This window comes from Ruditapes philippinarum, unplaced genomic scaffold (assembly GCF_026571515.1).
Source record: "Ruditapes philippinarum isolate M1 unplaced genomic scaffold, ASM2657151v2 ctg884_1_1_1_1, whole genome shotgun sequence".
NCBI lineage: Eukaryota > Metazoa > Mollusca > Bivalvia > Venerida > Veneridae > Ruditapes > Ruditapes philippinarum.
In genome coordinates, this window is record NW_026864473.1 from 35398 (window position 1) to 60090 (window position 24693).

Here is a 24693-nt window from a genome sequence, read left to right on the forward strand (position 1 = left end):
AAATATTATACAATCACAAAACCCTGACATTATGCCCCAAAGCACTTGATGACATGTAGGAGTTGGGCACAAAAGAAATTGTTCACTATATATTCTGCATAAGGAAAAAAAACAAAGGGCCATAACTAGGTCAAATATTATCCAATCACAAGACCCCGACAATATGCCCCAGGGCACTTGATGACAAAGGTTCTGTGAAAGTTTGGTCAAAATCTGTTGAGAAATGTAGGAGGAGTGGTGCACAGAAGAAATTGTTTACGCCCGCCTGTCCGCCTGCCGACATACCTCAATCTAATTACCAGTTTTTTTCCTTCGGAAAACCTGGTTAAAAAACATAACTCTGCCTTGCCTTATTTTGGAGTTTTTGCCCTTTGTTAATTTTTTTTATACTTTCCTGTATCCAAAACCTTCTCGGGGAGCATCACCCAGTTCAACTGGTTCTTGTTTTCTCTATGATTCATTCATTGCAGGGTTAAAATCTTTGTGATAAACTGTTGATTATAGTTCATGTTCTACTTGCTCAAATAAAATATATCAGAATCAATTTGATTTGCTTGTTATTTCTATGAATGGCTGTAAGCATGACAAGTTTATACCAGGTGTGTAAAGCTGGTGTGTAATCAAGCTACTACCTGTTCATTATGTAACCTAGTGCTCATTCTGGCCATAGAATTGCATGATTCTGCAGAACTATTGCATAATTCCTGCATTATTTGCATTACTGCATATACTCAATTATTCCTAATCAATTAAGAATGTACTGAAAACCACAGATCATGACCTGATACATGTAAAACTGAAAGAAAAATAAAATCAATAGAATACAAAATCTCATATCAATTAGTGTGTAACATTTCATAAGATCTTTTTTTTAAATACATGAATATTGCATCACATATGTGGGACAGTACATGCATGAATGCTGCATCAATAAATGCCAGAATGCTGCATCACATATGTGGGACAATAAATGCCAGAATGGTGCTTTGCATATGTGGGACAATAAATGCCAGAATGCTGCATCACATATGTGGGACAATAAATGCTAGAATTCTGCATCACATGTGAGACAAAAGTGCCACATAGGTGGGGCTTTATACAACTGGATGTAAAATTTCTTTTTTTTTTAAAGAAAATATGAAACCCTTCAAGGAGTGAGAAAATATAGAATGGATATAAAATGTACTTACAGACTGTAATATAACTAAATATATAACATACACAATGTACTTAAACAAAGACTGAATTTTGATACTCACTTAATGACAGAGTTATTTTTCTTTGTTCAATATCTGGTTAATATATTGAAATTGAGCATGTAATAGCAAGAAGACTTGTCATTCTACTGACAACTACATGTTAATGGCAGCATAGACCTACTAAAGTCACTGCTAGCTCTTGAAACCTTTAAGCCTAAATTGTAGTTTATTCTAAGTAACACTAATGACAGTTTTTAAGCCACTGTATTGTATTTGAGTCCAACATCAATGTTTGTGTATCAGTATACTGCAGAAATATCTTCTGTATTATCTTGTTCATATACAATGTAGTCCGGTGTACTGATGTATAAATACTGTTTCAACTTGTAAATCATTGATAAGTTCTTCTAGTCATAATCATTTTTTCAAGCTCTGTACAGTATTTTCATCATCTGCGCTGAAATTAAAGGGATATGTGAATTTCAAATTATTTTTATTACAATTTTTGTTTGCTTAAGACTGCATATACTTTTTGTATGAACTTTTGATATTGAAATTATGTATAAATATTCTGCATTTTAAATACCAGGTCATCCATTCATTCAGCCCTCATAAATTGAATAAATTAATAGATGTGCAATTTGATGTTGTAACATCTTTTTATCCAGAATGCCTCAGAATAATCCGCTGCTTCCAAAAAAAACCCTCAGTGCACCTCCTTGCCAATTAAAAAGGGGGGTAACTGTTACTCCAAAAAAATGCCCATTGTCTAACAACTACACCTTGTAAATGATAAGCAAGTATTCTAAGTTGTTTTTTTTGTTGATACCAATGTTTGAACAATGACCTACCATGACAAAAATGACACAGCGATCATAGTAGCTCAACTTTTTATTTAAAACAGACAAATTTAACAAGAGGGCCATGATCAAGAGGGCCATGATGGCCCTGACTCGCTCACCAGAAACAACTGCTTTTCAGTGTTGGAAATTATTTTTCAAATGAACTTTCTGAAAGGCAAGTCCAGTTCTTTTGGCAAGTTCAGCTCAACTTTAACTTGCCCCTCTAGTACACTTTAAAGTTTTTTTTCCATAATAAACAATAGGGCCCTAAGATAGACCTAGATCACTCATCTAACCCATCATTTCATTATTCACTATATAAATTGAAATAGTTTGCCCTAATATTTTCGAAAGGCTTTGTTAAAAATATCTAGGTTGCAAGTGTGTTCCTATGAGACTGCAAGTGTGTTCCTATGAGACTATGTAGAATAAATGCAGAATAAAAACCACTAAAGCAGGATTAATTATGATTGGACAATTTTATATGCCTGAAAGCATATTATGTTATACCCTCTGGTGTCCGCCCTTCTGTCTGTACTACCGGATAGGGATAGGGGGCCATTTAACTGTAAACAGAACACAAAGAAAACCATAGAATTCATTTCGTAACAATAAGAGGCCATGGCCCTCTATTAAACAAAAGAAAATAACAATAGAAAGGGCTTTTATCCCTATTTGGTCGGATGTCAGTCTGTCTGTTTGCAATTTGGTTTCCGGAGCATAACTTAAGTTCCATTTGACCCACAATGTTCAAACTTCATAGGATGATTGTCCATATTGGGTAGACGACCCCTATTGATTTTGGGGTCACAAGGTCAAAGGTCAACATCACTATTACCTTAAAACTGAAAACAGTTTCCGCTCAATAACTTAATACTTTCGGGCATATTATTTTATATACCCGGACGTCTGTCCGTCCATCTGCCCGTCCGTTAGCAATTTGGTTTCCGGAGCATAACTTAAGTTCCATTTGGCCCACAATATTCAAACTTCTTAGTATTATTGTCAATATTGAGTAGAAGACCCTATTACTTTTTGTATCACAAGGTGAAAGGTCAAGGTCACTATTACCTTAAAACTGAAAACAGTTTTCGCTCAATAACTTAAGTATTAATCAACATACAGCTGTAAAATTTTATAGGATGAAAAGGCATGTCCAAAACATGACCCCTATTTATTTTAGGGTCATAAGGTCAGGGTTACAATGACCTTTACACTTAAAAATTGTGCTTTCTGGAGCATAACACAAGTTCCATTTAGCTAACAGTGTCAAACTTTGCCTATATTGAATAAAAGATCCATATCTATATTGGTGTCACAAGGTCAGAGGTCAGTATCAAATGACCTTAATATTGTTAATAGTTTTACAACTGTCAAACTTCATAGGATGATCACTTATATTGACTACATTAATTATATGCCCTAAAAAGTAACAAAGGGCAAAAACTCTTAAATGAGTCAAGAAAAAATTATGGTTTCTAAACACTGCGCTTTTTTTTTAGACTGGTGTATGAAATTGTATTGAATTCCAATTAGTAGTTTTCAAGTTATGCTCTGGACAAGAAAAAACAATGGAAAAGTAACAAAGGACAATAACTCAATAATTACTCTGGACAGAGTTATGGTTCTTGTGTTCTGCATTTCCTCTTATTGTGCTTGACCATTGTATAACATTGTTTTGAATTCAAACCGGTATTTTTCAAGTTATGCTCCAGACGAGGAAAAGTACCAACGGGGAATACTCTGTAATTTTACAAAATGGAGTTATGGTTCTTGTGCACTGCACTTCTTCCTCTTAATGTGCTTGATGATTGTATGAAGTTGTATTGAATTCCAACTAGTAGTTTTCAAGTTATGCTCCGGACAAGGAAAAGTAACAAAGGGCAATAACTCATTAGTCAAGATGGAGTTATTGTTCTTGTGCATTGCACTTACTCTCAATGTGCTTGATCATTGTATGAAGATGTATTGAATTCCAACCATTAGTCTTCAAGTTATGGTCCGGGGCAAAAAAATAAATAGAAAGGTAACAAAGGGCTAACTCTGTAATTACTTTAGATAAAGTTAAGGTTCTTGTGCCCTGCACTTCCTCTTATTGTGCTTGACCATTGTAAGAAGTTATTTTGAATTCCAACCAGTAGTTTTCAAGTTATGCTCCGGACAAGGAAAAGTAACAAAAGGCAATAACTCTGTAATTAGTCAAGATGAAGTTATGGTTCTTGTGCACTGCACTTCCTCTCAATGTGCTTGATCATTTATGAAGTTGTATTTAATTCCAACCATTTGTATTCAAGTTATGCTCCAGACAAGGGAAATGCAACGGACCACTGAAACGACCGTCCAACCAACCACCAGATGACTCCTATATACACCCCCAAACTTCGTTTTGGGGTATAATAAAAATTATTAAAGGGCCATAACTCGCACAAAAATCATTTAACCTGAAAATGCTGACAAAATGCACAACTAGAATTGGTAATGATCATTCCTGTAAAGTTTGGATGAAATTGCACCAATAGTTTATGAGGTGTAGTCCAGACAAGTTTTGTGACAGACAGACAGACCGACGTACTTACGAAATGGTATTTATGTGACTTTTCCTTTGATCTTTTTAGCCATTTTTAGTCACACAAGGCTTAAAAAAGACACACAAGTAAAAACGGAATGAATAGGATCAAAGAGAATTTACTGTTACCCATTGTTCTCCAAGTCACACAAGTACCTCTGGGTTTGTACGACGGAGAAGTGATCCCTATACTCCGTAAAGGCAACACAAAAAACACTTCCGGGCATATAATGCTCCGTCTAGCGGTGCTCTTGTTTTATAACTATTTTGAATGAATACACAAAATGTCACATGCAAAATATGTAAGGTGTAGATGTTTAAAGTTTACAGTTTGGGACAACAAATTTTTTATACATTCTATATGGTAACATAACTGTACCTAAAAAAAGACAAAAGGTAAAACATTGTAAAATATAGGCCAGCTGATATCAAAATTCAATTCAGCATAAAAAATTACACCCCTACTCCAAATTTCAAGACTGTATGTCAAAAACCAAGAATGTGGGTCAAATTATATCAAAACAAGATATGTTTGTGAAACATGTATGCCCCCTATCGGCAGCAAATTAGTCATGTGATCAGTTTATTATGACTGACTTTTTACCTAGTGACCAAAAAATCAATAAGGGTTAATTACTGGTCATGACTTAGTCACTAGGTAATTGTGACCACAAAAGTTGTGTGCAGCAATTTTATGACAAAGTTATTTCAAATCATACCAAATAATATATGCATAAATTTTATGAATCATGTAGGCCTCATTAATGACAGCCAAGTTCTTATATTACATAAGATCTTGAAATGTGTATACCAAAAGGATTTTGAGTTTAACAAGCAAATTAGTTGAATTTATATCCCCCGCCGAGTACTGGTTATTACTTACACAACAACTGAAGACATAAGGCTTATTTATATATTAATCATGGCATAAACAGTAATATTCTTTGCACTTGATAAATATTCAGGGCAATAACAGAGCCATAACTTTGTGTTAAATAGTAAAATCTGGAAATGCCAATGAGATAATTATATGCATACTACATAACTAATCAAGGGCCATAAATCTGAGTTATAAGTATCTGACTGGAACAAGGCGACTATATGCACATCTCCTCTTAGTATCCCATAAAGTTTCATCGAATTCCAGCCAGTAGTAGCAGAGAAGTAGCGAGGAAACAAATATTTTTCTATATGGATACTGCATAACTAATCAAGGGCCATAACTCTGAGTTAAAGTGTCTGACTGGAACAAGCCGACGATATGCACATCTCCTCTTGGTATTGAAGGTTCCCATAAAGTTTCGTTGAATTCCAGCCAGTAGTTGCAGAGAAGTAGTGCGGAAACGATTTTTACTCTATATGCATACTACATAACTAATCAAGGGCCATAACTCTGAGTTAAAGGGTTTGACCGGAACAAGCCGACGATATGCGCATCTCCTCTTGATATTGATGATATCCATAAAGTTTCGTTGAATTCCAGCCAGTAGTTGCAGAGAACTACTCCGGAAACGAAATTCGGACGGACGGACAACGCCAAAACTATATCCCCCTCCCGATTCCATCGGCGGGGGATAATAAAAAAATATCAACCAAGGCAACTTGAGTTGTTGAGTTATTGGTCAGAAACAGTCTTTACATACAAGGTCAATATGACATGGACCTTTGACCCTAAATCAATAGGGGTTATTTACTGGCCAAGACCAATGCACCTGTGAAGTTTGAAGGTAAAGCGCCCATGAGTTTGGATATTGATCAGAAAGCGTTGTTACCTATAAGGTCAATGTGATCTTGACCTCTGAACGCCAAAAAAATCCATTGAGGTCAGCTTATGACCAAAAGCAAAGCATCTGTAAAGCTTGAAGGTCAAGGGTCCATGGGTTGTCCAGTTATTGATAGAAAACAATTTTGAAATACAAGGTCAATGCAACCTTGACCTTTGTTCCCCTGACCCCAAAATCTTTAGGGGTCATCTACTGGTCAAGTCCAATGCAACTACCAAGTTTAAGGGCCAACAGTACATGGGTTGTCGGATTATTGATTGGAAACCGTTTTTACAGACAAGGTCATTGTGACCTTGACCTATGACCCCTTGACCCAAAAATCAATAGGGGCCATCAGCTGGTCATGAACAATCATCATACCAAGATTGAAATCTTAGGCCTAAGGGTTCTTTAGTCATCACTCGGAAACAGTTTTTACCTACAAGGTAAATGTGACCTTGATCTTTGACTCCTTGACCCAAAATCAATAGGGGTCATCTGCTGGTCATGAACAATCATCATACCAATTTTGAAGTTCCTAGGCCTAAGCGTTCTTAAGTTATTAATCGGAAACCGTTTCTACCTACAAGGTCAATGTGACCTTGACCTTTGACCCCTTGATCCCAAAATCAATAGAGGTCACCTGCTGGTCATGAACAATCATCAACCAAGTTTGAAGTTCCTAGGCCTAAGCATTCTTTAATTAGTGATCAAATACTGCTTTTACCTGCAAGTTCAATGTCACCTTGACCTTTGAGCCTTTGACCCCAAAATCAAAAGGGGTCATCTAATGGTCATGAACAATCATCATACCAAGTTTGAAGTTCCTAGGCTTAAGCGTTCTTTAGTTATCACTCAGAAACCGTTTTTACCTACAAGGTCAATGCAACCTTGACCTTTGACCCAAAATCTATAGGGTCATCTGCTAGTCATGAGCAATCACCATACTAAGTTTGAAGTTCCTAGGCCTAAGCATTCTTTAGTTATCACTTGAAAACTGTTTTTACCTACAAGGTAAATGTGACCTTGACCTTTGACCCCTTGACCCCAAAATCAATAGGGGTCATCTGCTGGTTATGAACAATTACCATACCAAGTTTGAAGTTCCTAGGCCTAAGGGTTCTTTAGTTATCACTCAGAAACCCTTTTTTACCTACAAGGTCAATGTGACCTTGACCTCAACATAAATTGGGGTCATCTGCTGGTCATGAACATTCACCATACTAAGTTTGAAGTTCCTAGGCCTAAGGGTTCTTTGGTTATCACTCGGAAACCGTTTTTACCTACAAGGTCAATGTGACCTTGACCTTTGACCCCTTGACCCCAAAATCAATAGGGGTTATCTGTTGGTCATGAACAATCATTATACCAAGTTTGAAGTTCCTAGGCCTAAGCGTTCTTTAGTTATCACTCTGATACCGTTTTTACCTACAAGGTCAATCTGACCTTTGACCCCTTTACCCAAAAATCAATAGGGGTCATCTGCTGGTCATGAACAATCATCATACCAAGTTTGAAGTTCCTAGGCCTAACGGTTCTTTAGTTATCACTCAGAAACTGTTTTTACCTACAAGGTCAATGTGACCTTGACCCTTGACCCCAAAATCAATATGGGATTACTGGTCATGAACAATCATCATACCAAGTTTGAAGTTCCTAGGCCTAAGCATTCTTTAGTTATCACTCGGAAACCGTTTTTACCTACAAGGTCAATGTGACCTTTGACGTGACATCATTCTTCAGGTGTGGACATGCTTTCTGTGCTCCTCTAAAAGAGTGCTTTATAAAAGGATATAATGTGAATATATTGGATATTTTTATATCACGGAATTTCTTATAATTTTCTGCATAAGGCTATCTTCTACTTATAATTGAAATATTAACAGAAAACTCATAAATTACTGAAAACAGTTAAAAAAACAAGTGCTATTGAATTTAACGAAGGGTTAACAAGATCTTAAAATCTACATTCACAACATTCCTATCGATAAGAAAGAATAGATTGTGCTAAAAGGAATACAATTTTAAATCAACAATGGCCAATCAGTCTTCTATTGATATGGGCAGCTTTGAGGGATTTTCCCAAAGTGACTTAATTGGAGCAGAAGAAATAAGACCAGGAACAATAACAGTGGACAATATGTTTGACTTATATGTAAGTCCAGCAAGTGACAATATTACAATAACATTCTTTGACTTATCAACACAAGACAAAATGCGAGACATTCTACATTCAAATTACAACATGACTGAAACACCTGACAGAAAGGGAATAGTAACTATAATTACACTGTCTGGTAAAAAAGTGGTGATAAGAATTTATCATAATACCTGACTGTTCAAGGTACAGGCTGCAGGGACTGGATAGATACTTTTCTTGAGGATTGCAGAAAGAAACTGAAATCACATAAATCAACTCTGCTCTTCTGTCATATCCAGTGATAACAGAAATCAGACAACATCCCCAAAGCAAATAATTGAAAGTGAACAGTCTATCTATACAAACTCTGATGAGTCGGATAAATCCTCATTAAACCAGCATGAGTTAACAAATGAAACCCAGGGCATGAGAAACAAGGGTGATTTCAGTTATATGATCATACCTAAGCCTAAAGCAAAGAAGAAAAAGAAGAAACTATTCAGCTTTAATTTTGGAAAACAAATCACATCCACTCCAGTTAATAGTCATTATTATCAGAATCCAACAGTAGTATCAATAGAAAGTCAAAGTTCTGATAAAAAGCGTACATCTGTTACATCTGGAAAAGCACCAACTATGGCCAATCCTACATGTGAAACAACAACAAAAGTGGGGGACACTGATATTTACAATATCAATACTGAACAGTTTAGGAAGCTATTAGAACAAAATGTTCATATCTCTACAGAAAATACAAAACAGCAACAAACAGATGACTTTTGTGAAATAAAATCTAACAAGAGCTGTCAGTAGGACAGCACGCTCGACTATTCTAAGTGCTTGATAGTAAAAGAGCCTTGATAATGTTAAATTTTTTAAGTTCACAAAAGGGCTAATTTTTTATATAAATTCATGTAATAAGCCTTAGAGAGAGTCTAATTATACAGTATTGGCTTGACTATTTGGAAGGTAATGTCACAAGGGTGTTTTATTGAGTATAATAATACTAATTACCTATGAATACATAAATTTGACAGAAAAGGTACAAAGGCTTGTTATTAAGATGTTTTATCAAGTAAATCACTGCTTTATTATTATGAATGCATAAAATTGTCCCCAAAAAGGCACAAACCCTTCAGTAGTTATTGAGATAACAGCTTACAAGCAAAACTTTACAATGAATTTCTAAGTTGAAAAAGGGGAGAAAAATCAGCCTAAATGCAAGATAGAATAATGGATATTTGTCAGTAACCTACAATTATGACCCTAAATGCATATGTGAAATTTTAAATAAATATCTTTAATAGTTATTGAGATATGTAAAACTTGCATGTAAACATTAACCAAGAGACTAAGTAGAAAAGGGGATATGAATCAGCCTTAATGCAAGATAGAGTTATGGAACTTGGTCAGTGACATACAATTATGACCCTCCAATTATGACCCTAAGTGCATGTGTATAGTTTCAAGTAAATATTTTTGAAGACCTGTAACCTTTAACCAAAATTTCTAAGTTTCAAAGGGGCAAATAATTCTGCAAATATTGCAGGCAGAGTTATGCAATTTTGCAAACTGATGTACATTGTTACTATAAAAAAGTATTTTGAATTTCAATTGAATATCTCAAGCAATAATTGAGATATTTGACTTTACAAAAAAAACTTTAACCAAAATTTCTAAGTTAAAAAGGGGCATAATTCTGTCAATATTGTAGGCAGAGTTATCCAACTTGTCAATCTGATGGACCTTGTTACTATAAATAAGTATTGTAAGTTTCAATGGAATATCTCCAGCAATAATTGAGATATCTGACTTTACAAAAAACTTTAACCAAAATTTCTAAGTTAAAAAGGGGCATAATTCTGTCAATATTGTAGGCAGAGTTATCCAACTTGTCAATCTGATGTACCTTGTTACTATAAATAAGTATTGTAAGTTTCAATTGAATATCTCAAGCAATAATTGAGATATTTGACTTTACAAAAAACTTTAACCAAAATTTCTAAGTTAAAAAGGGGCATAATTCTGTCAATATTGTAGGCAGAGTTATCCAACTTGTCAATCTGATGTACCTTGTTACTATAAATAAGTATTGTAAGTTTCAATTGAATATCTCAAGCAATAATTGAGATATTTGACTTTACAAAAAACTTTAACCAAAATTTCTAAGTTAAAAAGGGGCATAATTCTGTCAATATTGTAGGCAGAGTTATCCAACTTGTCAATCTGATGTACCTTGTTACTATAAATAAGTATTGTAAGTTTCAATTGAATATCTCAAGTAATAATTGAGATATTTGACTTTACAAAAAACTTTAACCAACGCAGACGCCGACGCGGACGCTGACGCCGACGCCGACGCCGGGGCGACTACAATAGCTCTCATATTCTTCGAATAGTCGAGCTAAAAATGAAAACTTGAAAGCACAAAACCTTCAGCTTAAAACAGAAAACACCAAACTCCAGAATGAAATGGAAGCACTAAAAAATAATATTAATGCAACTGTCTAAGCTATCAAAGAATACATTTCAAAGGGAAATTGCTAATTTAAAGGCAAAACTTCAGACATCAGAAGAACAGATGGCTAGAGAAGTCTTCCAAACAATCTGACAAGAGTGACTTATTTTCACAGATTGTAACATATGAAGAAGAAATATCAAAGCTGAAACAAATAAATCAATCTATCAAGCAAGAAAACAAAGTTCTTCGAGAAAAAGTGGCATATAAGGATAAAGAAAAAGAAAATATGGACACAATCCAAACAGACATATTAGATGAAAATGGAGAACCAATCACTGATCCTGCTGAAAGCGCAACAAAATTTAATGAATTCTTCACAAGTATTTTTAAAAGGGCACCCAATGTCAACAACTATCCCCAATCATACAAAACTATACTAAGAGATCATAATTCAAATTGTTTCAAAACTGAATAATTGTTTCAACTTCCCCCAATATCTGAAAAATTTGTGAGGAACATGCTTGAAACTCTAGACTGTAGCAAAGCAACTGGCCTTGACCAAATAAGTGCTCGTTTCTTAAAACTAAGCTGCCATGCTATCTCAAGCCACTTGGTTAAAATAATTAACCTAAGTATTGATACAGGTAAGTTTCCTACTGCGTTTAAAATTGCTAAAGTAATTCCAATCTACAAAAAAGGGTCTAAATTTGATAAAAATAACTATAGACAAATCTCTCTTTTATCAAAAATCATTGAAAAGCATGTATCTGATAGTCTCAAACAATTTCTTGAAGACAATAACCTTTTTCATCAAAAACAGTCTGGGTTTAGAACAAATCACTCTTGTGAAACCGTTCTAACATCCATAGTAGACAACTGGATTGATCAAATCAATAACCACAATCTTGTAGGAACCATATTTCTTGACCTAACAAAAGCCTTTGATCTAGTTAACCATACACTACTCATTGAAAAACTTAGTTGTTATAACATCTCAGATCATACATTACAGTGGATCCAATCATACTTAACAGAAAGATCTCAGAAAGTATCTGTGTCAGGCACCACATCTGAGTCTTTGGGTGTATCAGCTGGAGTCCCTCAAGGATCTGTCTTACGACCCACTTTAGTCTTGATCTATATAAATGATTTACCTTTACATCTTGAACACTCAGAAATGGATATGTTTGCAGATGATGCTACAATAAGGGCAACAGGACATTCCACTGAAACTTTAAACGTAAAACTTCAAAAAGAGCTACACTCCAAGGCCGTCGATGGTCCGGCCGGTCCGGCCTTGGCCGGACCAATATTTTGGCCAAAAATTAGTGAATAAAAAAAACAAAAACAAAAAACACGCATCGCTGTTTAGCAATTTAACACTTAACTGGCCCCTTATGCAATGCGCGGTAATATACAAACATAACGCGAAGAAAAAACTGGACACAATTGGTATATGTAGGAGTCCTACGAATTCAAGTTCGAGTACTTTTTCGGTGTAATGCTCGCACACGACATCCTAGCATTGACAACCTCAGCAAATCTCCTCAACAAGTTTCATTGTCAGCATCCGAGGGTCAGCGGCTAGCAAAGATGACTCTAGATAGTTTGATAGACATGAGATCAGATGACAGTTTTGATTCTTTATGGATTAAACTTCAAAGTGAGATTGATTGCGTCATGTTAACGATGGAGGACAAAGGCGCCCACACGATTCGAGATGGGGCACGGTGTTGGCTACCACCCCGTTACAGTGCAGGACGTGTTCCGGCCTAGGTAGTTTGAAGCAATCGATCTTGCCATCGCCTGTGTTAAAGAGAGATTTGACCAACCTGGGATATCGCGTACTTCAAAACGTGGAGAATTTACTTATAACGAGTACACTAGAGAACTTGGTTTTGCTTGAGATTTCTGTGGTAACGATATTAACCGAGACATGTTATATGTGCAGATTCAGCTGCTATGTTCACATTTTGACAAATCAGAAAATAGTACTGTTACTCTACCTGACATTTTGAAATTTGCGTCAGAACAGTCAGCACTGTTCTCTGAGGTCGTTGTGTTGTTAAAGATTTTGTTAGTAATGCCTGCTACTAATGCTACCAGTGAAAGGACATTCTCGGCGTTCAGAAGAATTAAGACATACCTGAGATCGACAATGTCTCAAGTACGCTTGAACAATCTAATGGTGTTACATATTCATAAGTACAGGACAGATTCACTCAACTTACGTGTAATTGCCGATGAGTTCATTACTACCAGAGAATGACGGCGATGTATTTTTGGAAAATTTACATACAATAAGACTCTGTGTTGTGTAAGATTATTGTTAACAAAATAAAAGTTATTGCTAGACAAAAAGTGGTTATTGTTGACCCGTAATTATTCTTCCATCATGTCATCGATTGTTATTTAAGCTTATACCATTGTGTGATTAATGCTAAACAATAATACACGTACTGTAATATTTCTTTTAATTGTTTATTTATAATCATCAGATAAATTTCACCCTTAAAACTTACAACGCACTTAAATCTGTAAAAACTCGTTGACATATTACTAAAACATGTACTAGCGGCAGGCTGTAAACTGTGCCAAATATACGGGAAAACGCCCCTGAGAGCATCCTAGAATAAAAAAAATTCCAGGGGAGCATGCCCCCCTAGATTCTACCAAAAACCAATCAAATTGGCAGCACCAATCACAAAATCGTGACGACGGGCCTGCACTCTATTCAAGAATGGTGCACTCACAGTGCTATATACCTAATACAGACAAAACTAGAGCTATGTTCATATCAGCCTCAAAAAAGACCCAAAATTACACTCATGCATCAACAAGTACACCACTTCAATTATTTAACAATAATATAGAGTTCACTGAATCTGAAAAGCTTCTTGGAGTTCAAGTTGACAATTGCCTAACGTGGAAACTTCAAGTAGAACAAACAATAAAGAAATGCAATAGTAATCTCTATCTTCTTTTAAGGTTAAAACAATATCTAAATTTACATGCCAGGAAACTTTTCTATAATGCCTATATTTTACCTCATATAGACTATTGCTGTTCAATTTGGGGAAATTGCTCAAATGAACTTCTTAAGAGAATGCTAAAATTTCAGAAACGAGCAGCTCGCATTATTCTAGATAAAGCTGCAGATTCACCATCTGACCCTCTTTTCAAAGAATTAAGATGGTTGAAATTTAATGACAGGGTTGAGTACAAAAAGGCTATCCTGATATACAAATCATTACATGAAGAAAACTCACCATGCTACATGAAAGAAAAATTTCATTTTGTCTCAACTTTACATAACAGAAATCTCAGATCAACAAAAAATCTTAATCTACACGTCCAAAAACCTAATCTCGAGTTTTACGAAAATCACTTTCTTATTCTGGAACTAAAATCTGGAATAATATACCCCTCTATGTACGCCAGTCTGAAAGTACTGATAAATTCAAAAAAGCTTACATAAAGTGGAAGTACCCTGGTTAAACCAGTACCATAGTATTATGTTTATATAATTATGTTTACTGCAGTTTTCATTGTTAATGGTTAATGTTTATTTTGTCATTGCATTTATAACTGTTTAATTCTATGTTTTATATATTACATTGTCTTTTGTACAATTATTTGATGTAAATATGTTGAGGTACATATGGAAGATTGTTTTGGCGAATATGTAGCCTCGTTAAATAAAGCCTTATTATTATATTATCATTCATTATTATTAATACCTTTGACCCATCTACTGGTCATGAACAATCATCATACCAAGTTTGAAGTTCCTAGGCCTAAGCGTTCTTTAGTTATCACTCTGAAACCATTTGGTCGACGGACAGACAAATGCAAAGCAATATACCCCCACTTCTTTGAAGGGGGGCATAAATATCAAGTAGGTCTGCTGATATCAAAATTCAATTCAGCATTAGAAATTATACCCTTGGTCCCAATTTCATGTTTGTACCGCAAAAAGTAAGAAAGTAAGCAACTGCTTTTCAGTAAACGAAAAAAAGACTACCTAAGAATGCTACAGACAAAAAGTGGTGATCATGCATCAATTAGTTCTGTAGAAGCAGACTTTTAAAGGTATTTCTATTTTTAGCTTTAGCGGCCCCTAAAAGGGACCAATCAAATTAATATGAGCAAACTTGATAAAAGACTACCTAAGAATGCTACAGACAAAGTTTGGTGATCATCCATCAATTATTTCAGTAGGAGATGATGTTATCTACTTTTAGCTTTAATAAATATGAGCAAACATGATAAGAGACTAATTAAGAATGCTACAGAGAAAGTCTGGTGATTATCCATCAATTATTTTTGTAGGAGATAATATTCAAAGGTATTTCTATTTTTAGCTTTAGCGGCCCCTAATAGGGGCCAATATAATTAATATACTTCTTACTTCTTCCCACCGCTTCTTACTACCCCTTCTTACTTCTTACTACCGCTTCTTACTTTTTACCACTGCTTTACTTCTTACGAATGCTACAGACAAAATTTGGTGATCATCCATCAATTAGTTCTGTAGAAGGAGATGTTTAAAGGTATTTCTATTTTTAGCTTGAGCAGCCCCTAAAAGGGGCCAATTAAATTAATATGAGCAAAGGTGATAAAACACTACAAAAGAATGCTACAGACAAAGTTTGGTGATCATCAATCAATTAGTTCTGTATAAGAAGATGTCTTAAGGATTCTCTGTTTTTAGCTTCAGCGGCCCCTTAAAAGGGCCAATCAAATTAATATGAGCAAACATGATAAAACCACTACCTTAGAATGCTACAGACAAAATTTGGTGATCATTCATCAATTAGTTCTGTCGTAGAAGATGTTTAAAGGTTTTTCTATTTTTATCTCTGTTGACCCCTTAAAGGGGCCAATTGAAATGACATGAGCAAATTTAAGCGTGACTGGATCAAGGATGCTACAGACCAAATTTGAGGTAAATCTGCCCAGTAGTTTCAGAGAAGAAGATGATTGTTGACGCATGACGCCAGACGCCGGAGTATCCCCCTTTGATATTAATAGCTCACCTTGAACCTTCGGTTCTGGTGAGCTAAAAAATAAAAATAGATAAATATATAAATATTTATCAAGTAGAAGTAAAGAATAAGTAAAATCTTTTAAAGAAAAATTAAGGAAACGAAAAAAGCTTACTCTTCAAACATATGTTTATATAATTCTGCAATGGTGCCTTCATTTTCCTGGCAACCTATAAATTCTGTATGCCTCTTTGAATGAACACTTTTAATACAGTTAGTCCATATGGATAATAAGTTCTGCTTGGCTGAAAAATAAGAAATTAAATAAAAATGGTTGGTCATTCATTGCTAAATAGTTTAATTTCACATGAGATTTCAAATTATATTTGAATACAATAAAAAAGTGCACAAAAGTATAATAAATTTATTCTATTCCAACAAAGTAACAAATCAGTGTAGACTCTGCAAGTACAAACTATAATGTTTATAGAGTGTATAAAATAATGACTACACCAAATGTATAAATCTGTGCTAGCCTGCACTACAGTGGAGTATTATCAAAATCTATGCTGCACAGGCATGAAGTTCTAAACTAGTGATATAACCAAACTGTTATTGTTGTTTATACTAATACAAATTACCCCCAGTTCTAACAAGAGGTTCATTAAATCCTGGTCTCAAGCGTTTGTTTGGCGGGCCCAAATACTCTTGACTGTCATCCAGATTAAATTCCTTCTTCTCATGTTCTGTCATCTTCTGATACCTAAGAAATATAAAATAATTTTATCTTTACACAATTGGTATTGTAATAATATAACTTTGTAAACAGTTATTGTTTAATAAGTAATTTCCCATACGATCACTTTTCTCAGTCGAAATTTCTAAACATATTTTTCAACATTCCTAAAATGCTTTTTTAATCATTGTTACATATGTACACCAGTCTTCTTATTACATGACACAAAGTTAACTCATGACCAATATTTTAATATTGTATTTTCTTTTATTACTTATGTCATACATATTTCCTTGTTTCTTTACCTAAAACTATAATACATGTGCATAAAAAGCTTCATAAAATATACTAAATGTATACAGAAATGAACAGTTGGCTTTTTGTCAAAGTACAACTAATTAGTTCTAATACTTTACATTCAAGTATCAAGAATAATTGTTCATTATCATTAACTGATGACAAGACTTTTTTGACCCAGGCAGAGCCCTGGTCGATCCAAGCAGAACCCCGGCAGAGCCCAGGACATAGTCCCGGTCGATCCAAGCAGAACCCCGGCAAAACCCAGGACAATCCAGGCAGAGCCCCGGTCGATCCAAGCAGAACCCTGGCAGAGCCCAGGACAATCCAGGCAGAGCCCCGGTCAATCCAAGCAGAACCCCAGCAGAGCCCAGGACAATCCAGGCAGACCCACGGTCGATCCAAGCAGAACCCCGGCAGAGCCCAGGACAATCCAGGCATAGCCCCAGTAGAACCCCGGTGGATTGAAAACGTATGAAAATGAATACACTGATACATAACTTTTATTTAATATTACAGTCAAGACTGTCATATGTGACTTTCCAATGGATCTTCAGAAAAAGGTCACATATGACAGGGAATCTCTTAAAACAGTCTCAAAGAAAATTAAAGTAGATCTACCATCTATATACCATTGTGACGTAACATACATAACTGTGTGAAGGAATAATATCTTAGCAATTGCAAATACACATACAGTAGGTTCTTGATGTAAATAAAATAAGAATTCCTGAAAAAAGCAACAAATATAATTGCATGTATATCATATAAAATTTAATTTCATTTTTTGTATTAGGTTTATCTTGAATGATTATGGTACAAAATAAAATAGAATTTGATGCATTCAAATCCTTAGAATAAATATCATAATTTAAACAAGAGGGCCATGATGGCCCTAAAATAGCTCACCTGTATATAGGCCCTTAGAGCGGGGCTAATTTTAACCCACAGGCTTTTTTTTAACCAACTTGGTAGACACCAATTAGAAGATGTTTCATGATAAATATCTAAGCTCCAGCTCTTTGGGGTTTTTTAAAAGATTTTTTAAGTTTTTACTATATACATATAAGGAAAAGAAATGCCCCCAGGTACGGGGCCAATTTTGACCCCAGGGCTTTAATTTGAACAAACTTACTAGAAGATGTTTCATGCCAAACATCTAAGCTCTAGCTCTTTTGGTTTTTTTAAAAGAAGATTTTTTAAGTTTTTACTATATACATATAAGGAAAATCAATGACCACTAAGGTGGGGCCAATTTTGACCCCAGGGCTTTTATTTGAACAAACTTGGTAGACACTCACTAGAAGATATTTCATGCCAAATATCTAAGCTCTACCTCTTTGGGTTTTTTAAAAGGAGATATTTTAAGGTTTTTTCTTTTAGTTGCCATGGCAACAAGAGTTCTGCATGGAATTAAATTCTTTGAACAATTTTTAAAGGTGACCACCAAAGGACTATTCCTGTGAAGTTTGAATGAAATATGAGGAGATGTCATTTGAAGTAAAAGTTTACGGACGACGGACAGACGGATGATGGACGAAAAGTGATCACAAAAGCTCACCATGTCACTTTGTGACAGGTGAGCTAAAAACATATCCATATCCACAGTTTTTTCTCTTTAAATGAAAAACTTTTTTCCGTAGTATTCATGCAGCCATAGAAAGGTAAATTTAAGAAAAACGCTGCCTTAAAAAATCTTCCATTGTCACTCCATAAACAAGAGCTGTCATAGGAGACAGCCAAGCTCGACTAATAAAATACTGGACGCAGTAAGGAGGACAAAACTATGAAAGAAAAATCAACTATGTATAATTATGTATTAAGTTATAGTAAAAAAATATCATTTGTTAACATAAATTACAAGATCAAAGGGGAATAATTCTAGAAATAGTCATGCTAGAGTTATGAACCTTGTCACACAACATGTGTGTAATGATAAGAAATATATATTTGAAGTTTATAGTAAAAAGTAAAGAAATTATAATATTTCTTAAAGAAAATCCTAAGTTCAAAGAAAGATTAATCTGTAAATATTGCTTCAAGAGTTACGAACATTGTCACATAAAATGTAATTGATGATAAAGAATAAGTATTTGAAGTTTGAGGTAGATACCTTTAAAACTAAAAAAGTTATAAAAAAATAACATTTTCTAGTAAAAAAATCTAAGTTTATGGGGAGATAATTCTTGCAATATTAGTGCAAGAGTTATAAACCTTGTCACATAAGATGAGGATGATGACAAGGTACATATATTTGAAGTATGAGGTTGATCCTTTAAGAAATAAAGAAGTAACAGTAAAAAATAGTATTTTTTGAGGAAAATTCTAAGTTCAAGGGGAGATAAATCTGAAAATATTGGTGCTAGAGTTATGAACCTTGTAACATAAGATGGGGATAATGATAAGGTACATATATTTGAAGTATGAGGTTGATCCCTTAAGAAATAAAGAAGTAACAGTAAAAAATAGTATTTTTTAAGGAAAATTCTAAGTTCAAGGGGAGATAAATTTGAAAATATTGTTGCTAGAGTTATGACCCTTGTCACATAAGATGTGGTTGATGATAAGGAACATATATTTGAAGTTGATACCTTAAGAAATGACAAAGTTATAGTGAAAAATATTTTACTGCACCAAAACTTTAATCTGAAATCTGGACGCCGACGCCGGGGCGAGAAGGACAGCTCTCCATATACTTCGTATAGTCGAGCTAAAAATCTGACACAAATCTTAATCCAGTTTGCTCAAGTCATTATTATGTTCATTACACCTCAATTTGTTACACATTGATTGCATCATGCTTACCTTATTTGGCAGTAGGTAATAGACGCTACGTCCTTGATACCTGAATACATGTAAACCGTGTAATTGGCAGAGTTGTGTAAAGTTTGTATGAAGAGTACTGACTACTGGTTTATAATTTGATGTAATTATTTTGTCCCTCAGGGTGTTAAAACAGGTATTATTTGTCTGATTAACGGGCAATTAAAAGGTGTGAAAGTTGTTTAAATCAGACAAAGCAATACATTGGGACCAGACAATCAGGGTCGCTTGTCACATATGACAGAGAGTCATATACTTCAGACTATTTATATAGGAAAATACGTCGGGCGGACTGAAACAAGGTCGGATAAGACAGGGAGTCCTTGAAATCAGGGGGTCCCTAAGGCAGTCTCGACTGTATATCTATTGTTCCAGAATAGTAATTCAAGATGATTTTCTGAAAAATCCTTATGCAAGACTGAATAAAAGGGAAATGGGAAGGGTTTTAATACAAACAAGTGAAATCATCGCAAATTGTCATGATTCTTTTGACATGAAACGGGCTATGCCGGGGCTCTACCGGAATCAAACATAGCTCCATTGTCATCTTCCAGGGCTCTGCCGGCCTTCATCAGGGCTCTGCCAGCATTCATCTGGGCTCTACCCAGCATTCATCGGGGCTCTAACGTAGCTCTACTGACTATATTATGCCCTGGATCATCCCCGGTTTGTGCCAGCAGAGCTACAGTGCTTCCCCGGTGTAACCCCGGTTGTTCCTGGCAGAGCTAAGGATGAAGCCGGCAAAGCTATATTTCCCGGATCAACCCGGACCACACCAGTGATATTAAATATTTTATTACATCCTTGGTCGAATGTCGGATATTCTCGGATCATCCTGGACATTGCCAGCAGTTATGGACGTCTACTGGGGCTCTGCCGGGATGTTAGTTAGACTGTAGCTATACAGGGAACAGATAAATGAGGTGACACTAAAGGACATACTGCTTGGAGAAGTATACAGGGAAAATAAATGAGGTGACACTGGAGGACATACTGCTTGTAGAAGCATACAGGGAACAGATAAATGCTGCCTTATATGAGAGACACACTCAAAATCCTCATGGTCAATATAACACAGCGGTCATAAAGCTCTGTTATTGGAAATCTTGATGAAAATCATAGGCCCATAAATATGGTTACCATGTACCTGGAGTTCAATAATGATTATGTCCCCTCTATAAAAACCCACACACATTTGGTACTTCATCTTTACTTTATAACAGTACTGCAGAAACAAAAGTAGCCCATTGTCAAAATTACCTTGCATCATATATGTATCATTCACAGCAGTGAGCGTATAAAAGTAAATATTTTTGTATACTGTAAGTAAAGTTAATGTAATGTATGTTGATGGTAAAAACAATAATATAAAATACCGGTACAGCATCTAGAAATGAGATAACTTATTTTATACTCAAACTTTGTTTCATGAAAAAAATGCTACATTGTACATTACATCAAAATAACAATATCATACTTATCAAGATCTTTCCATGCACTTTCAACTTCACTAAGTTCATCCTTCACTGCCAGTTTATCAGCCTTACGTTTCTCATCTGAGGGTTTCTTACACTCTAGTAGACATTCAAGAATTTTCAGGTGCATATCAGAGGTGCCTGCATGAGCCTGTACCAATGCCTCCATCTCTGACCACATCTGTGAGTATTGCTGATCTCTGAAGTATGAATTACAATAAGATAAATATGTACATATGTACATGTAAGTTATGCAAGCGTTTTATTTGTAAATGATATTGTACTTGTGTTTTGCTAGCAAAGTGTCAAACACCGAGAGGCCAATCTCAAATGTATTCAAATTAAAGGCCTATTAAACAAAAGAAAATAACAATAGAAATGGCCCTTTATCCCTATTCGGTTTGACGTCCGTCCATTCCTCCCTCCATCCGTGATAACACAAAAAGTACCAAAAATATTTTTATGAAACTTGATATATGGATAGATGGCAGCCTAGATAGTATGCACGTCTTTTTCTTTTCTTCCTATGTTGAAAACTTTGGTTGCTATGGCAATAAATAGACTGAAAATATGGCTTATTGAACACATAAACTGGATCCAGTGATAAATATAAAGTACTGAAAATATTTTTATGAAACTTGAAATATGGGTAGATGGCAGTCTCGAGATTATGCCCGTCTTTTTCTTTTCTTCCTATGATGAAATAATTGTTGCTATGGCAACAAATAGGCTTAAAACATGGCAAATATAACAATATTTGTAATTACTCAAAAAGTACAGTAAACATTTTGATGAAACTTTAATTTCGGATGGAGTATGGAGATTATGCACATAATTTTAATCTTGACTATAGGGAGTATATTGAGAGCTGATCTACTTGCCGTCGGCGACCTCGTCAACATTCTGTTTTTACGCATTTTTGCTATAAGTTCTTTATTTCTTAAGATATTTACTTCAAACTTCAAATATATATGTTTCTGATCATCAACCACATCATATCTGATAAGGTTTACAACTCTAGCACAATAATTGTCAGACTTACCCCTGTTTTTTTTTATAATTTCTTTATTTCTTTAAATGTATCTACTTCAAACTTCATATATATGTTTCTTATTATCACTCAAATCATTTGTAAGAAGGTTCAATATTCTAGCTTGACTATTTTCAGAATTATTTCCCCCTTGAACTTTTTTCTTCTTTGTGACTATTAATGGTATCTTCTTTATACTTGTTACACTCACATCTTGTATGACAATGTTCATAAGTCTAGTATCTTTACATTAAGAATTATCTCCCCTTAGTTTAAGAATTTTGCTTTAAAAATGTTATTTTCTTGAAACAACAAAGGATGTTTGAAGATTTACCATCAGTCTCAGTGTCCTTCAGTCTGTCTGTCTGTCCGTTCCTAAAATCTGTTTCCTGAGATCACTTTTAAAGAACTTTTCCAACAAATTTACTAAACAAATTTAGAGAAAAGTTGAAACTAAAGTTATACATCATATTCATTCTGAGAAAATTGGATCTTTTGATTATCTGTTGTATAAACCTAATTTCCTTACTAGGCAGGGAAAGATTTCTTTGATATCAATGACCAATGACCCTCTAGAATGTTGCTGGGGTTCTAACCAGTAGGAGGCTTATGGATTGCTTGCAACACTATGATAATTGCTTGTTTTATATAATTTAAACATGTAGACAGATCTTGAATCTTTTAAGTCTCTAATTTAATAAACAGTATTTCTTTTAAAAAGAGTCATTATTACTAAGAATGTCAGAAATAAGCCATGTCTGAATTTGTATCTGTACAAACCTCAAAACCTAAATTGTTTAAACTTGTTGTTTAACAACAAAAGACAAGGTTGACATTGTCTCAAAATACGCCCATCACAAAACTTCAGGTGGAGAAAGTTGGTCCCTATACATATTTTCATGTTGTTTTTTTTCTGTAATTTTACTTCTGTGTGACCTTGATCTTGGTTGCAAGGACCTGAATTTTATGAGCTATACTCAGAGTCAGAATGATGACATTTTTTGCCAAGTTACATTAAAATCCCTTCAATGCTTGTAAAAGTTTGCTCTGGACAATTGTTTTTCAAAGAGATATAAATGTGACTTTGACCTTAGACCTGGAGACTTAGCATGTAACGTCTCATGGAGGTGAACAATTCTATAAAATAACATTAAAAGTCTTTCATGCATGTAGAAGATATGCTCTGGACAATATCTAGATATTTAATCATCTCTAGCTACCTTGACCTGTTGTCATGATAGTTACCATTTGTGTTAAAATCCATCAATAAATGTTGACTAAATGGTCCCTATACATATGGTCACATTTTATCTGAAATTTGACCTCTACAAAAAGTCATGTGACCTTGCCGCCAGGATCTTAATTTTGCGTGCGACATTCTGCCTCACAATGGTTAACATTTGTGCCAAATCATAGTGAAATACCTCCATGCATGTAGAAGTTGTGCTCCGGACAAGCAACTCACAATGACCTCTAAGAGTGACCTTGTCATTTGACTAACAGACCTTGTTCATGTGCATGACACAGCTTTTCATAAGGGTGGACATTTGCGTGAAGTTTCATTAAAATCCGTCTATGCATGTAAAAGATATGCACCGAACAAAATTGGATGACAACGGCCCGCCAGGGGCATTCCCATTATACAACCTGTTTTTTAAAATGGGCATATAACAAGAATGCATTTGTGAAAAAATGCTATGCCACCGAATTAATATAACAGAAGTAGATTTTTTTTTTGTTACTTTCGATTGAACTTTGCCATCATGCAGTAGTGTCTAGTAAATTTGGAGGTCAAGGTCATATTTCAGCATGTCAAATCATTTATAGACACATGTGCAGATGTGTCTAATGTTAAGATAGAAAAGGCCATAGTGCAATAATTTATTCAAAAATAAAAGAATTTTATTGACAAAAAAATAGGTATTAACTGTATAATATAGCTGTATGAAACTTTGAAATGCGGGGACAGTAACTTTTTCTTAAATTAAACATAACCAATTTCTAAAATCATAATCATTATTATATACAAAGTGTGAATCATAATGTTCTTATATTGTGCTAAAATTGTTTATTTTAATATCTCTACAAAGCTCACAATTGTCTTGCTAGAGTTTATGACCTGAATCACTGAAAATCATGACCTTTAACACTTACTGTTAGCTATTGAATATTACATAAAAATTGCATAACATGTAAAAGACATTCCTATGTAAGTTGTTTTATTTCATTCAAGAAGTTTTTACTATATGAACATATTGAAAATCAATAACCCCCCCAGGGTGGGGCCAATTTTGTCCCCAGGGTCATGATTTGAACAATCATGATAGAGGTCAGCTACACAATGTTTCATGCCAAATATCTATCCTTTGTCAA

The 24693-nt window shown here is 34.7% G+C and overlaps 1 protein-coding gene across 2 annotated transcripts in view; it reads right to left on the bottom strand.

Annotated features, from left to right (window-relative positions):
• Positions 1–1181: 1181 nt before the first annotated feature.
• The window catches only part of LOC132725733 (integrator complex subunit 13-like), an 86084-nt gene continuing 62572 nt past the window's right edge, over positions 1182–24693 (bottom strand). For both annotated transcript variants that reach the window (XM_060710921.1, XM_060710920.1), the window contains exons 7-10: positions 21293–21490; positions 16601–16722; positions 16135–16264; positions 1182–1656 (exon numbers count right to left, since the gene is read on the bottom strand). In XM_060710921.1, coding sequence (XP_060566904.1) covers positions 1617–1656; positions 16135–16264; positions 16601–16722; positions 21293–21490 — 490 coding nt within the window. In that variant the 3' untranslated portion in view covers positions 1182–1616. The remainder of the gene's footprint in view (positions 1657–16134; positions 16265–16600; positions 16723–21292; positions 21491–24693) is intronic.